Consider the following 14,533-nt stretch of genomic DNA (forward strand, 5'->3'; position numbering starts at 1 on the left):
CAGGTAGGCACTCTGCTCAGTCCGAGGAGACGTTCATATTTAGTTTGTTCGCGAGGGTTTCCATGTACACCTCTGGATATTGTTGAGTGATAGATGCAAACAAAGAGTAACAAAATCACCTGTCTCGTGTCGAAGCTTCCAATACTCCGTGAGTAGCTCGTTGAGCTCTGCTTCGCTCTTCTTCAGATGCTCCGCCATCTGAAATGGACCATTAGGATGTGGGAGTCGAAGGAGAAGAAGACCCAAGATTACCTTGGATTCTATGTCACCCGCTTCCATCCGGAGTTCCTCCACCTGCTTGTCATTCTCTCGTCGCTCAACGTCCATCTTCTCGTATTCTCGCTGGAGACGTTCAATCGTCTGCTGACTGGCCTGTCGCTTCTCCTCTGCATGTCTCTGCGCCCTCTCAAGCTTCTCCTGCGCGTTTGCTAGTTGCTTGTGTACGCGCTGAGAGGCACGTATTAATATGTACTTAAAAGAGAATGTCGTCACGCACCTCAGTTTTCTTCTGCAGCTCGCCGCGCTCTACCTTCTTGTACTCAAGGCTGTCTTTGAGTTCTGCGAGTTCCTTTTGTGAAGCTTCCAGGAGCTGCACCTCTTTCTCTGTCGTCTGCAGTTGCTCAATACATGATCGGACGTCCTGAACGGATAATTTAGATGAAACCACACTGTTAACATAACGGAGGATGAGACCTTTTCGATATTTACGAGTGCCGAAATTTTCGCCTGCAGATCTCGTGCCTTTGCTTCGTGCAATGCAACCGCCCTTTTTTCTTCGATAGCTGTAGCCCCCATAGTCGTGATATTGCGCCTTATACGCTCTGGAGACTGCACGATACGCGAGCGGGTACGGGAATTGCTGTCCATTAGTAGAGCAGACTCTGAGTTGACAGTCTCGTTTCGAGCTTGAAGATGTGCCCTTTCAATCTTTAGACTTTCAATATCCTTGGTGAGTCCTGTGTGAACCTCCTTTGCTGCAAGGAGTTGGGCGGTCAGGGCTGCATTCTCATCTTTGAGCTGTTCGCATTTCGGCTCATCTTTTGCACGTTGCGCTCTACGAGTCGTGAGCTAAAGGGATGCTAGAGAGAGGTGGATGATCTCACTTGAGCACTGCGAGCGTGTGTTGAACCTCTGAGAGTTCCTGGACAACTTGTTCGCGCTCTTCGATGACCTGTGCGGACTTTTCTCGGACATTGCTAATAAACGTGGTGCATTGCTCCGCGAACTTGACAAAGTTGATAAATGCTGAGAGGATGAAACGTGTACGCTCTGGCTCTGGTGCGGAGAGGTCTCGTGAGCTGAAGTCCATAATGCGCGCGGAAGTCGCGAAGCGCGTTCTGTTTGCTTTTATGTTAACGAGAATATGAAAGAGAGGGCAGATCACACAGGTGGTAGAGCATGATATTGTGTGAAATGGCGTTATTGTAGAGATCCTGAGTACGCACATCATCAGATACAGACGGCCAGACATAGAACCAATTCACGCACGGGGTTAGCATCGTCAAGAGAAGTGAGAGCACGTTGGGTGGGTTTGTGAAGCACGTTTGGAGATATTGACGTGACTTGCTCCAAGCAGGCGCTGTACACGCCAATGACAAAGTCAGAGGAGGGCCTGACGAGTTGCTCATTGCTGACGTTCAAACCCCATTCTGACAGGGCCGTCATAATCTCTGGTATAGGCATGTTTGGGAACCAATACTGCCCAGACATGTCGTTGTCGTCGTCGTCGGCGATGACGAACAAGGCTTTAAGCACGTCGCGGTCACATGATGCGCGTCGTGTGACTGACGCGTATTCGGAGATCGGGACGAGCCGAACATCAAATTCGTACTTAGCTTTACATTAAGTAAATGAATGGGACAAGTACTTGGGTGCAAGGCTACTTATTGAATTCGTAACCCGCGCGCGCTACAATTCACCTCGAGGCGATATTCCGCATCGCTATCGATTTTCCAAATCAATCCAGTCTCAGTGAGTTTCTTCGCCACTCTTGAGATCCCAAGCTGACAACTCATAAATTGGCCTGCCACTTCCTTATTCTCAGTATCGTCTCATCCTCGTTACCAAGATGGCGGGGCCACAGAATAACCTGGACAGCGTCAGGACCGTTCAGTCTCAGCAAAACGGAAATATGGTCTCGAACAGCGTATTGCCAAAGGTATATCCATTGGAAACTCGAATGGTCCGTTACTTACCATCATTCGGATAACCCTTCATCAGACTTCATCATCAAAGTTCAAGCCAGCTTTGGGCATTTCTTACTCTGCCTCAAATCCCACCGGTAAGTAAACATTTCATGACGAATCGAGCAGTTGCACATTTAAGTAACTCTCAGCTCGCCAAACGTCAGGCTCAGGTCCTTCACTTCCATCATTCGCAACACCAAATTTTGGAAGGAAGACGATGAACACTCGTCCGACCCCAGCTTCTCCCCCTCCTCGCCGTGATGCAATCGATTTGTCTCGTGAGCCCACTCTCGAGATCATAGAAGGCCCAGTACCCTCCCGAAAGCGCCAGTCTCTTGATGCCCCCCAGGGAGCGCAACAATCAGCCTCTAAGCGTCTCAAGGAAAGTAATTGTGTCAACAAAGAAAACATATTCATTACCGGCCCTTTGTCTTCAAAGGGGAAATCTCGCGCTATTCCTCGACAATGGACGCCCGAAATTCTTAGTAGTGACGTTGAGGCATTGAACCCGAAGCCTACGGCAATCGTACCATCTCGTCCTGATCTGTTTTCCGTGCATCCGGCCTCTTCTGAGACAGCACAATCTGATCCAGGCACTCAGCTCGTGAAGAATTGGGACCTAGATTCTGTTTGTTGTCTCTCATTTCAGATACTCGTGGCTCTGATGTTTGTTTTGTAGCGATCGCGAGGGTTTTTGGAATTGATCCTTCGCCGAAACCGCCAAGTTCGCGATTATTTTCTGAAATTAATATCAGAACACGGAAACAACCCGCTGGATATATTCGAAGTCTCATTCTTACTGTGAGTGTACTGGTATTGTATTTAACGTCCTTGCTAACTCTATGTAGGGCTCATGTTGAAGGTCGCATCGAAGCTACACAAGAACGGCTCGCTCGCCTCGACACCATTAGCGAACCGGCACCAGCGCCCTCAACTTCTACTCTCGCGTCGTCTGCGCCTACTGATTTTGGGGGTGTGCTCGAGCCAGAAGATGTCGACGGCCCGCTTGAGCCAGAGGATATCGACAGCCCGATTGAGCCAGAAGATGTCGATGTATCGGAGGAAACCTTGATTGTGCCTGACAGTGATGACCTCTGGGAGGGCCTTGACGAGCCCTCGACATTGCAACTGGCTACGTTAACCTCGACTACTCCGAGGCATAATTCAGTGGATACACCGTTATGCACTCCTTCTGCGCCCACCGGTCGTCTTGATAACACGGCGACGCCCTACTATGCTGAGGCAGTTTCGGTCTTGAAGGGCATCTTTCGGCTGACGTCCTTCAGGCAGAATCAACTCGAAGCTATCAACGCCACCCTCGATGGCAAGGACGTCTTCGTCCTGATGCCGACTGGTGGCGGGAAAAGTCTCTGCTACCAGCTTCCCGCAGTCTGCAAGACTGGTAGGACACATGGAGTCACTTTTGTCATATCTCCACTTGTGGCGCTCATCGCCGATCAAGTGGCATCCTTGCGGGAGAAGAACATTAATGTGGACTGCATGTCGTCCCTCAGGACCGTGGAAGACTCGCGGGATGTCATGCGCCGCCTTCGCAGCCAGCTCAAACCGGACATATGTTATATCACTCCCGAAAAGCTGTGTGAGAGCAACGCCATGCAAGACATCCTAGCGCAACTTTATGAAGACAAACAGATTGCGCGCTTTGTCGTTGATGAAGCGCATGTCATTCAGAGTTGGGGACGGGATTTCCGTGACGCCGTAAGTGAATATAACCTGGTCTGTGCATTATCCACTTCTTACTTGTATCTTTAGTATGCCGAACTCCACATGCTGCGCGAGCGGTACAGTGATGTACCCATTATGGCACTCACCGCAACCGCGAACAAAACCGCGATCCAGGACATTCGTACTCGGTTAGGTTTACGTGACCCCGTGTGCCTGGTTCAGTCGTTTAACCGCCCCAACCTGTACTACGCGGTGCAGCCGAAACCCGCCACGAAGAAGAAGGCGGTGCAAGCCATTGCTGGCTTCATTAAGTCACAGCATGCCACTCATACTGGTATCGTATACGGCTTCTCGAAGACAGAGTGCGAAGAACTGGCCGAGCAACTGCGGGATGCTTATGGGCTGTCTGCCAAACATTACCACGCTGGTATGGACGCGCAAGAGCGCAGCACCACGCAGGAAGAATGGCAAAGCGGCAGGTGCAAGATAATTGTAGCAACGGTATGACACTCTTAGTGTGGCTTTTTTGAGTTCTAACATCGTCTTAGATCGCGTTTGGGATGGGAATCGACAAGCCGGATGGTAAAGTCTTGTTGATGCACCTCAGTCTCTGTCTAACCATATTGGATAGTGCGCTTCGTGATTCACTCAACGTTACCGAAGTCGATGGATGGGTACGTCACGAGTTTGCAAGTACGCTCCATTGAAGCGTTGCTTACCGTTTCAGCTATTACCAGGAAACTGGACGTGCTGGACGCGACGGCAATCCCGCAGACTGCATCCTGTGTAAGCAGTTTCAATGGCAGTTTCATTGCGCTATCTGAGTTGTTACACACTTGCAGACTATGCATACAAGGACGCTGTGTCGCGACAGGGCTTGATTACCAGCGACCGCAACGACAAAGGACCGCCTCGGACTCCGGAGGAGAAGAAGCGGCAACTAGAAGACCTTTCAGCTGTGGTACAATACTGCCGCAATGAAGTTGACTGCCGACGATCGCTAATTCTCGCTCATTTCAACGAGCGTTTCGATTCTCATCTTTGTCCGAAGGGTTGCGATAGCTGTTCGAGAGGTGGAACGATTGTTCGCCAGCTGTACACCTTGGAGGCCCAACAGGCTATTCGATTATACGAACAGATGGCAGCTTCCATGGATAGGATCGCCCTTGGACATTTCAAAGACGTATTCGCGGGTCGGAACAAGGCGAAGGTTCGTGATAGTGGGCATAACCAATTGTCACTATTTGGAGTGGGCAAGAACGTAGATGGAGAACGTATCATAAGCACGATGATGGGCGCTAACATTCTTGCGATTTCACGAGAGGCCTCTGCGTCTGGCTGGACCAATGATTACTTGAAGGTAATTACGGCCTCGTCTTCGTTTTGTTGGTGAACTAATGTTACAATTCGACTCAAGCTTGGTCCGCAAGCAGATGCGTGCCTCAGCGGCAACCTCCCTGTCGAACTGACCTTCAAGGATAATGGCGCTGGCAGCGGGTCGTCGCGTTCGGTTGCGAAGAACACAGTTTCATCCAAGGCTCCCGCGAAAGCCAAAGGGAAGATGAAGGCTGGTCCCAGCTCATCGTCTTACGCGCCACTCTACCAAGATGACGACGAAATGGACCCCGTGTCTGACTTCGAGCCTGTCAAAGACGCCGCGGATACGAGCCCAACAATTACAACCGAGTCAGGGGACTACAGTCAGATGCGTCTCAAGGCAATGCTGGCCTTAAGGCAAAAGGTGAGGGCGCTTCTGTGGAACCTGAGTCGCTGGCTTATTTGCATTCACAGCTTGCGAAGGAACACGACTCGATCCGTGATGAAAATGATGTCCTCGCTACGGACACGCTCCATTTCCTATCGCTCATGGACATAGAAGGTGGGCATCCGAAATCAGTCACCCTTGATCAATGGATGATTAAAATTACTCTACTAGATTGCTCGTCATTCAAAGACTGCATCAGGAACTCGGACGAACTAGAATCGCGGAAGAAGGCGGAGATTTATGGCAAGTTTTTCTGGGCGGCCTACTCGGATGCTGTATCGACAACCGCTTCGAGGTGAGGTCGAGTGCCAGTGCTACGTCAGCCGGTATCAAAGTAACAAATTAATACAGCTCCACAACTCGAGCTCGGATTTCCGACTTGCGTGATGCTTTCAGCTTCAATGGCGCATCGTAGTCTACTCGGTTGACTTGGATTACTTACTACAGTACTATCACGGAATAGGTTCACAAATCACTAACGGTTTGGTTCTCTGCTGATGATGTAAGCTGCAAAGATATGCGATTCTCGATTTGAAGTCAATTGATATCCGACTGCTTGAGCTCGAGTTACATAAATACCCACTACGAGCCGCCCTTGGAGATCATTTATTTGCGTTGCCGTTCGCTTGCAGCGTTCTACTGTAATGGGTGGTCGTGGCGTCCTTCTAACCTCAAATCTTCCTCAGTTGCAAAACCTCATCAAACGTGATCCAGCAGCGTACAAGGAGGAGTTCCTACAGCAATGGAACCACTACGACAGTATCAGACAGATATTTCAGTTAAATCCTGACGAACAGGCCCAGCATTTTCGTGAACTCGTCTCCTTTATATCCCAAGTTCGTCCATCAAGGTCTTTACGGTTTGCCTGTCCACTGACAACGTTCGCGATTTCAGGTTGCACAGTGTTACCCCAAGGAAACCAAAGATTTCCCCTCCCATCTGTCTACCCTTCTCCTCGAGAACTATGGTACCCTCACGCCCGATACCAGAAAAACTCTCGTTCAAAACCTTGTCATGTTGCGCAACAAGGATGTCATCACATCAATCGAGTAAGCGTTCTGATACACTTTATCTTCTAAATAAACTCTCGATTCAGACTCCTCAAGTCCCTCTTTCCCCTTCTCCCTCGCACGACCTCCTCCAGCCTACGAACCTTCATCCGAAAAACTATCCTCTCTGACATCCGTACAGCCAACCTCCGAACCAAAAATCACAAACTAAACCGTGCTGTGCAAGCTATGCTTTTCACCATGGTCGAACGGGGAATGGATGCCGAAGTTGTTGGGGACAAGGGAAAGCTTAGATCTGCAGGTCCCACGAGTGACAAAACCGCTAATAATGGGGAAGACGCTATGTGGGCGGTGATATTGACAAAGGAGTTGTGGCGAAAGGGAATATGGTACGCAACCCGTTACTGATGTGACTGGATAGACATGACTTCCATCCCTCAATAGGGCTGACGCCAAGCCTGTGTCTATCGTTGCGTTAGGGTGCTTCCATCCCGTGATGAAAGTGCAGAGTGCTTCCATTCACTTTTTTTTGGGAAGTGACGACGAAAAGGAAGACAGTGATGATGAGGAAGATGAGGTAGGCAACGTCTGTCTTGCCAGAATATCACTCATACTTGCTCTAGGGTCCCGACGTTAGAGCCCTTCACCATCGTCGCGAAATCAACAAAAAGACACGGGGTGGTGATAAAAAGCTTCAGAAACAGCTCAATGCTGCAAAGAAGGTACCCAGTTATTCATGCATGCTTGTCTAGCTCCATCTCATTGCTCACCTGTATGTAGAAAAAGCACAACAAAAATGCTCCCACGACACCAAACTTCCCGGCACTTCAGCTTCTCAACGACCCGCAGACATTTGCTGAGAAGCTGTATGACAACCTAAGCCGCTACGACAAGCGTTTCTCACTCGAACATAAAATTCTCATTATGCAACTCCTCTCGCGGGTGATGGGTGCTCATAAACTTTGCGTCCTGAGCTTCTACACCTACATTGTCAAATACCTCACCTACCACCAACTTCGCGTCCCGTCAATCCTTGTCGCTCTGGCGCAGTCTGTTCACGATCTTACGCCGCCAGATGCCTTGACCCCGGTCGTGCAGAAGCTTGCAGGCGAATTTGTGCATCCTGGGGTGGGAAGCGAGGTAATTGCTGCAGGAATCAACTCGATTCGGGAGGTTTGTAGAAGACAACCGTGGGCAATGGAGGAAGATTTGTTGGGCGATCTTGTAGAGTACAGGAAAAGTCGAGACAAGGCGGTTACAGCTGCCGCAAGAGGATTGTTGCAGTTGTATCGCGAAGTTAACCCTGGCATGCTCAAACGCCGGGAGAGAGTAAGCGAATCGCTTTTCAATTCTCCATCGCCAACGTTGAGTGTCTTTACAGGGAAAAGATGCTAGTATAGGCATAAGCAAAGGTAATCAACCACTGCCATTTGGGCACAGTGCGGATGCTGCAGTCGACATCGAAGGATTAATGGTAATCCGGACATTTTTATATTCGAAGAATATGCCTGAACTATTCGACAGCTTCTGGAAGACCATCTGAAGAAACTTCGCGAAGAGGAGATGGGCAACGCAGATAATGACGGCGATGACGATGACGCAGCCGCTTGGGAGGGCTGGGATGTCGAAACCGACTCTGATTCTGATTCAGAATCAGAGTCTGAAGGGTGGATAGATGTTAATTCCGACGGTGATGACAACGTGGAAGTTAGTGATAGTGAAGACGAGCGGGAGTCAGCGCCCAAACCGCATGCGGAGAAAGAACTGGAGACCGATCCTAATCGAATCTCGACCTTGGCCACCACTAAAGTGAACTATTATTTCTTATACCCCTCGTGCGACGCTCTGACGCGTATTGCAGATCCTTACGCCGGCAGACTTCGCATTGCTGAATGACCTGCGCATACGGGCTGCCACAAAAGCCATTGAATCAGGTGGTGGTTCGAGGGCAAAACGGAAGTTGGCAACCCTTGAGGCTAACAAGAAGGCCATGCAATCTGGGCCATCCGACGGTACTTTCATTTCTGAGAACGACATCCTTGGTCCACGGAAGAAGGCTAAAGCTGACTACGCGGAACGTATAGCGAGTATCGAAAAGGGTCGTGAAGGGCGGGAGAAGTATGGCTCCCTGAAGGGTAAGAAAAATAAAGAGACGCCGAGCAGCTCCACAAATCGCGAGAAGGCAAGGAATAAGCCGATCATGATGATATTGAGCAGTGGTGCAGTGCGGGGAAAGAAGAAGGCATCCTTGAGAGAGAAGCAGCAGAAGTTGAGGGCACACATCGAACGTGCAAAAAAATCTTATCACTAGTATTCCAATGTTGTACAGCTGCAAATGTCGCTAATACGAAGGCTGGACATAGCGATAGTCTTTTGTGTTTCTCTACCATTTGGGGAGACCAAGCGTTGACATTCTCACAGGAATGCGCCGCTACTTATCCTCTTCGCCATCGTATAACCAGCAGCGAAATGAGAGAGCCTGGCATCCACTGCAAAACCCTGGGAGTCTGGGTCAGCAAAAGTCAGTAGTTTTCTGCTTAGCGAATGCACCTTCTTGTCGTATGCTTGAATATTTGAAGATTGGGAATACATTCCATCGGAGTGAACTGGATGATAGGGCGCACCTTTAAGCTCAGCATCGAGTTGGTCTAGCTCTACGACGCGGGTGATGATATGTTCGCCATCATCAAGATGCGGGGCAGGCGTTTCGAGTTTATCTTCCAGGAGGACACTTACTACCACGAGTTTCATGTTAGCATTGGTCATTCCTATAAGCGTCTTAGATGTGCATCAATTGTATTTGAGCAAAAATACAAACCTGGGTCGCTGAAGACAATTGGCGAGGACTCAGGTTCGGTCGTCATATCGGCTTCATATCCTGTTTCCTCCCTCAGCTCTCGAATGGCTGCTGCCTCAGCCGTTTCGCCTGTATCGATGAGGCCAGCTGGAAGTTCTACAATCGAAACAGAACAAAGCAATCAGCCTATGGAATACTGACAGTAGGCAAATTTAGCATGCCAATGACAATCTTGTCGAGAGGAGGACGGTACTGCTCTATAATGACCGTCGAGAGGGGGAAAGCCTTCGTCTTGGAGCGAAGGACAGCGAGGACAGCGACGCCTGCACAGGACCAGCGTTTGTACAGTCAGGCCGCTTAGTGAGGGACCACGAATCATCCTTGCGTACCGTCTATTCCAGAGTCTTTGCGCGTTGTCCGCTCGGCGCACTCCCAAAGCCTCTAAAACCACGAATGAAGCGAGATTACGGCCCCAGAGAACAGAAAACACACGTGCTTGCCATCTTGATCAGCGTAGCGGATCTTCTTGAGGCGGATCCATCTACGCAAACCATAAGATAAATATGACCAGCGCGAAGAACGTTCTCACTTCGCGTCTTTGTTGTCCAAAGGCTCCTCGCGGATGACTTTGGCAGCAGGCATGGTGGTGAACGGTTTCGGATTCTGTCTGAGGATCGCAGGGAAGATAGATGGAAGTGTATGGAACCACACAAGTCTAAATGAGTCTCTGAGAACTAGGGACATCCCAGATGCCCCCTTAACTTGAGCATGTGAGGTCTAGATCAGGTAAATTTGCGGAACCGAGTTGGCCGACCACATGTGACACTGATCCTGATTCCTCTGTGGCATGCGCAATGAACAGGTTATTCTATACATTTACGATCATATTCTAGTTAACGTTAACTACCATGAACGTTACTGCGCACTGTGCACAGCATGGAGGTAGTGAACTTCAGAACAATTTCTCAACCTCTTAGCAGCTTGCTCTGCAGTAAGGTCCCTCTGCGGTTCCGCCATCACTTCAAAACTATCAATTATATTAGATTGTGTCGACAAGTCAACAGTCTGTGGCAGAACTCACCCTGCCAAAAATTTGCGCACGCTTGCACTCCGCAGGAGCGGGGGCTCAAAGTGCACATGCAGATGTGAGACATCATCTGCATCTTGTACATACATCCCATCATCATCTCGACGTGGGGGGAGGGGTCGTTGATGGACGCCCATCGCATAGGCGAATGAGCAGGAGAATATGTTGTCGTAACGCTTCGTCACGCGCGACATGATATCTGCGAATGCGTGCTTTTCATCCACTGTAAAATGCACAAGGGACGAAATGTGGCGTTTGTAAGGGAGTACTGGGATATCGGGTTCAGAGATAGTGTCGCGCAAGAGTGAGTAACACACCCATGATTTCGAAGGGCCAATACGCCCACCACGGCACAAGCGCAACAAAGTGCTCATTTGTGATGACTAGGCGTCCTTCGTCTTTTGGAACAGACAGCTCATGATGCACATACTCGCACAACAGGCACGCACGTCCGTCAGGCCCCGTTGGAACGCCAGAGGGTACGTGGGGGGCCGAGGCATAGCTACGCAAAGAAGCGAGCTCCTTCGCGGGGAGAGTAGGTATGGTGGAAAGGGACCAAACTTGGCTGTGAGGATGCGGGTTGGAACAACCCATCATTGCACCTTTATTCTGTGATTATATAAGGACTTGTGGTATGATCCTGTCAAAGTGAAATACTTCAAATATCTGCACATATTCGATGCCAGGCTCAGTTCCCCTCCTGATGTAAACGCGAGTCCACTCATCCACGATATTCTCCACGTCCGGCAGAGATAAAGTTGGTAGACTGAGGTCGTGCCGTGGATGGAAGCATACGACATCACATCCACCCTGAATTGGCTCTGCGGTCAGGAGTGGATGTGCAACCGGAGGTGTGACAGGTCCAGGGGGTGGAAGAACGGCAGCATAATCATTCTCGAATACGCTGGTGGAAGTGTACATTTCATTCACCTTGCCGCCTGCACGAGTATTCCCAGGGCACAAGTAACATGCGGGATCGTACTGGGGGAGGTTCGAAGGCTCGGCGGGCTCAGTCTGACCTAGCCAAGGACGTTTGGTGCGATGGGGTGAGACGAGAACGTGTGTGTTGGTCAACGGATTATCTGTGACCACATCGTAGCCATTTGTCTCGCCAGGGTCATCTTACGAAGATCAACAAGAGGACTTACAACGTCTGTGTGGATGGGTAGTTGGATCAAAGGGCTCCATAGAAGCGTTGAACTTCGAAAAGACTCGAACACGCCGCAATGAATAATCTGGAAGCAAAGATTAGTATCAGGCACAATGGACGCTCCACCTATGTTCCATAACCGACTCGGCGTGTGTAATCTATTCTGCAGACCGCATCGTTGTCAACATTAACTTATATTTTGATAAGCTGCATCATAAGGTAGTATGTCTCGTGAAAGCCCCCGAGCCGCCTTGCAAGTACTTTGTCCTGGCTACCGGCACTGAACTACCCAGAGCGGAGTCCCACATCCTAGGAGTCGAGGAAGGGACCCAAGACTACAGCCTTCTCGGTCTATTCATTTTTTGGTACGTTGTTACCTCAACTGGTAAAGTGTGATCTTGCTTCGACGATATCCACCCGTTCCCCAGATCGCACTAGCAGTCTCCCATACTTGATTCTCCGTGACGGATGCAACAAGTGGTACCAATGATGATGAAACCATGGCTGTATTGTCGTCGACCGCTATAGCCGCTCTGCGCTCATGTGCAATCAAACACCTGCCAGCCGCCTCGGCACTGTGGACCAATGAATATTTGAGCCGAGTCCGTGATAAGAGTTGAACAACATAATGCCTTCCGCTTCCTGAGGGTACCCTCTATAACAGCACGTTGTCAGTCCGGAAGACGATCACTGCTGAGTCTATCCCATTTGCCTATGATCGCGAGAGAGGTCGCGCTGCAGGGAATCACTATACTATACATCCTTGCCCATTGCGTCTGGCGATACAGTTGTCACAAGAGAGATGCGAACTCTGTCGCAGCGTCTATATTTATCGGGGACCTGTTGAATACGGTTGTATAGCATGGTCCCATGGTTGTCAGTCACGAACACTATCTTTGAGTTCATGATAAGATTGACGGAACATGTCCAACGCGTGAAGGCCATTAAAAGCCAATAGTACCTTCTGGTTATCGCGGGTGAGGGGCCAACAGCAAGATCTCAGGGTAAACTACAAATTTTCATTCATGATTTAGCCGATTTCGTGCTCAGCCAGTAACTGCAGAGAATCTCGATTATGCAATGGAGGGACTCGAAACAAGTGGTAGCTCACCATGTTTGGGATCCCATTAGATATGGGATATACGTGGTTGCAATTTTGACAGACCATCGCACCATCAGTAACATGGATCTAGGAAAAGGTAAACACATATTGGAAGGAAGTGATCAAGATGTCTGCGTACCTCCATCAAAACATGATGAAGCTTCTGAAGCAGCTCATCGTCCAACATATCCGGCTGTTCTAGAGGTAGCGACGTATCTCCGACCTCAACAAGTCATAAGCCTCTCGTTATGACCCGTTGTCACATCTGCACGCACCTGCTTCGAGGCGTTTACCAGCGCAGTCCATTCCAATCGAGGCAGCATATTCTGAATGAAGTCTGGGTTGAATTCTGCCTCTTGCAGCTCGACTTGAACATCCTGAAATACGAGTGGAAAATTATTTGTAGTGCATCCTTTGACGTGGCATGCGAGTAAATTATGCGTGATCAGCCGGACCATGATGAACAGTGACGAAAGGATAAGATCATTTTAGGATTTGTCCTGAAAGTTTGATCTCAGTCTTTGTCACAAAGCCAAATCAACACACTAAGCACTCAATTACCTTCGTCCTTCCATGCGTCCACCCTCGCCATCAATTCCGGAGAAAAAGTTTATTTATGATACTCTGAAGCAGTCTCTGCGACTAGACGGTCCGCGATATGCTTGATCTCCGAGCACCGTCATTAACTTTTGGCCCTGAACTGGGCTGGGTAGAATGCGCCATGGGCAAAACACGGTGAGCATTCATCAGGGTTCGTCCCTTTTTATCAATTACAAGACAGGTCCCAGTGTAATCGCACAGTTAGACGCCAAAATGGTCAAACCGCTGCCAGAACGACCCTTCGAAGGCATCATTACAATACACTCTGAAATCTCCCCTATGGCGTCCCCAGACTATGAACCTGGTCGGTAGGTGCGTGTTATCTACGTATACTTTATTTTTGCCAAATCAAAGATTTCGCCAGGCCTTCGGAAGAAGAGGTCACTCTTACCCGCATGTTGGACAAGGTCCTCCGAAGAAGTGACGCCATTGACAAGGAATCTCTGTGCATATTAGCAGGTCAACGTGTAGGTCAAGTCATGGTCTAGAGAGTGAGATGATGCTGAATGAGTCAACAATGAAAATTTCAGGTCTGGCAGTTGCGATTGACAGTTCATGTCCTCGCTGATGCTGGTAACATTCTCGACTGTTCATGTCTCGCTGGCATCGTAGCCTTTAAGCACTTCAGAAAACCTGAAGTTGAAGTCATCGGGGACGAAGTCATCGTCGTGCGTATTGATATAACTTCACTGCTTATATTGTTCACCTCTCTCCAAAGCACTCACCCTCCGAACGCGCACCTATCTCACTTGCAATACATCACACACCGTTCTGTTTGACATTTGCATTCTTTCCGGATGCATTAACGCGACCAGTGGTGGACCCATCCTTGCTTGAACAGAGACTGAGTGCAGGTTTGATGAGCATAGCGATGAATGCTCAGCGCGAAATATGTGTCCTACATAAAGCAGGGGGAGTTCCGACAGCGCCAGAAGAAGTCCAACGACTAATTAACGTAGCGTGCATTCTGGTCAAAGATCTGGATAAGCTTGTCGACGCTAGGTTGCGGGAAGACTGGGAGGGTAGAAAAGTTGAAGTGAGATAGATCTCGTTGTGAGAGACAAGTTTGTCGCAGTACCTGGTATATAATGTAAACCTCTCACTCAAGGTGGCTTGCCACTGACTCGGGGAAAGCATAAGGAACGACCAT

The 14,533-nt window shown here is 49.4% G+C and overlaps 8 protein-coding genes across 8 annotated transcripts; 4 read left to right on the forward strand and 4 right to left on the reverse strand.

Annotated features, from left to right (window-relative positions):
- Positions 1-16: 16 nt before the first annotated feature.
- On the reverse strand, positions 17-1,710 carry EDB91DRAFT_1047330 (Nuf2 family-domain-containing protein; the record flags this gene model as incomplete). Its single annotated transcript, XM_041313317.1, has 8 exons — positions 17-72; positions 120-198; positions 253-447; positions 497-640; positions 694-1,054; positions 1,104-1,337; positions 1,387-1,433; positions 1,489-1,710. The coding sequence occupies 8 exons, from the start codon at positions 1,708-1,710 to the stop codon at positions 17-19; spliced, it is 1,338 nt and encodes a 445-aa protein (XP_041181159.1).
- A 152-nt stretch (positions 1,711-1,862) lies between these two features.
- Positions 1,863-3,221, forward strand: EDB91DRAFT_836875 (uncharacterized protein). The gene is made up of 5 exons (XM_041328567.1): positions 1,863-1,971; positions 2,045-2,158; positions 2,221-2,281; positions 2,336-2,987; positions 3,035-3,221. Exons 2-4 carry the CDS (start codon positions 2,069-2,071, stop codon positions 2,863-2,865), a joined length of 681 nt encoding a protein of 226 aa, XP_041181160.1. The 5' UTR covers positions 1,863-1,971; positions 2,045-2,068; the 3' UTR covers positions 2,866-2,987; positions 3,035-3,221.
- Positions 3,222-3,431: 210 nt separating this feature from the next.
- On the forward strand, positions 3,432-5,265 carry EDB91DRAFT_1047300 (P-loop containing nucleoside triphosphate hydrolase protein; the record flags this gene model as incomplete). The annotated part of the gene is made up of 6 exons (XM_041313315.1): positions 3,432-3,905; positions 3,960-4,373; positions 4,421-4,454; positions 4,504-4,546; positions 4,600-4,658; positions 4,715-5,265. Coding segments are annotated over 6 exons (1,575 nt in total), but the record flags the coding sequence as incomplete, so codon positions are not given.
- A 917-nt stretch (positions 5,266-6,182) lies between these two features.
- Positions 6,183-9,010, forward strand: EDB91DRAFT_836639 (SDA1-domain-containing protein). Its single transcript, XM_041328566.1, has 9 exons — positions 6,183-6,473; positions 6,532-6,686; positions 6,734-7,036; positions 7,092-7,224; positions 7,271-7,369; positions 7,428-7,976; positions 8,029-8,121; positions 8,172-8,456; positions 8,509-9,010. The coding sequence occupies exons 1-9, from the start codon at positions 6,282-6,284 to the stop codon at positions 8,956-8,958; spliced, it is 2,259 nt and encodes a 752-aa protein (XP_041181162.1). The 5' UTR covers positions 6,183-6,281; the 3' UTR covers positions 8,959-9,010.
- A 52-nt stretch (positions 9,011-9,062) lies between these two features.
- On the reverse strand, positions 9,063-10,086 carry EDB91DRAFT_1244935 (NUDIX hydrolase domain-like protein; the record flags this gene model as incomplete). Its single annotated transcript, XM_041322474.1, has 7 exons — positions 9,063-9,146; positions 9,198-9,415; positions 9,466-9,600; positions 9,642-9,767; positions 9,834-9,885; positions 9,937-9,985; positions 10,034-10,086. 7 exons carry the CDS (start codon positions 10,084-10,086, stop codon positions 9,063-9,065), a joined length of 717 nt encoding a protein of 238 aa, XP_041181163.1.
- Positions 10,087-10,359: 273 nt separating this feature from the next.
- On the reverse strand, positions 10,360-11,719 carry EDB91DRAFT_1047194 (galactose-1-phosphate uridylyltransferase; the record flags this gene model as incomplete). Its single annotated transcript, XM_041313309.1, has 5 exons — positions 10,360-10,471; positions 10,526-10,799; positions 10,849-11,140; positions 11,189-11,613; positions 11,680-11,719. The coding sequence occupies 5 exons, from the start codon at positions 11,717-11,719 to the stop codon at positions 10,360-10,362; spliced, it is 1,143 nt and encodes a 380-aa protein (XP_041181164.1).
- Positions 11,720-12,711: 992 nt separating this feature from the next.
- EDB91DRAFT_1235630 (uncharacterized protein) lies at positions 12,712-13,241 on the reverse strand (the record flags this gene model as incomplete). The annotated part of the gene is made up of 4 exons (XM_041321341.1): positions 12,712-12,738; positions 12,793-12,870; positions 12,923-13,006; positions 13,059-13,241. The coding sequence occupies 4 exons, from the start codon at positions 13,239-13,241 to the stop codon at positions 12,712-12,714; spliced, it is 372 nt and encodes a 123-aa protein (XP_041181165.1).
- Positions 13,242-13,295: 54 nt separating this feature from the next.
- On the forward strand, positions 13,296-14,531 carry EDB91DRAFT_1112786 (ribosomal protein S5 domain 2-type protein). Its single transcript, XM_041317821.1, has 6 exons — positions 13,296-13,432; positions 13,458-13,518; positions 13,572-13,691; positions 13,748-13,850; positions 13,914-14,051; positions 14,102-14,531. Exons 1-6 carry the CDS (start codon positions 13,357-13,359, stop codon positions 14,426-14,428), a joined length of 825 nt encoding a protein of 274 aa, XP_041181166.1. The 5' UTR covers positions 13,296-13,356; the 3' UTR covers positions 14,429-14,531.
- The last annotated feature ends 2 nt before the right edge of the window (positions 14,532-14,533 follow it).

The sequence above is a fragment of the Suillus paluster genome (genome assembly GCF_016628075.1).
Source record: "Suillus paluster strain FC165 chromosome Unknown EDB91scaffold_8, whole genome shotgun sequence".
In the NCBI taxonomy this organism is placed as follows: Eukaryota; Fungi; Basidiomycota; class Agaricomycetes; order Boletales; family Suillaceae; genus Suillus; species Suillus paluster.

Coding starts and splice junctions, on each gene's coding strand:
- EDB91DRAFT_836875 (XM_041328567.1), top strand. CDS start 2,069: ATGGCGGGGCCACAGAATAACCTGGACAGCGTCAGGACCGTTCAGTCT. Junction 2,159..2,220: donor CGAACAGCGTATTGCCAAAG/GTATATCCATTG, acceptor ACCCTTCATCAG/ACTTCATCATCAAAGTTCAA. Junction 2,282..2,335: donor CTCTGCCTCAAATCCCACCG/GTAAGTAAACAT, acceptor AGTAACTCTCAG/CTCGCCAAACGTCAGGCTCA.
- EDB91DRAFT_836639 (XM_041328566.1), top strand. CDS start 6,282: ATGGGTGGTCGTGGCGTCCTTCTAACCTCAAATCTTCCTCAGTTGCAA. Junction 6,474..6,531: donor TCGTCTCCTTTATATCCCAA/GTTCGTCCATCA, acceptor TCGCGATTTCAG/GTTGCACAGTGTTACCCCAA. Junction 6,687..6,733: donor GATGTCATCACATCAATCGA/GTAAGCGTTCTG, acceptor CTCTCGATTCAG/ACTCCTCAAGTCCCTCTTTC.
- EDB91DRAFT_1112786 (XM_041317821.1), top strand. CDS start 13,357: ATGCGTCCACCCTCGCCATCAATTCCGGAGAAAAAGTTTATTTATGAT. Junction 13,851..13,913: donor GCATATTAGCAGGTCAACGT/GTAGGTCAAGTC, acceptor TGAAAATTTCAG/GTCTGGCAGTTGCGATTGAC. Junction 14,052..14,101: donor TCGGGGACGAAGTCATCGTC/GTGCGTATTGAT, acceptor CTCTCTCCAAAG/CACTCACCCTCCGAACGCGC.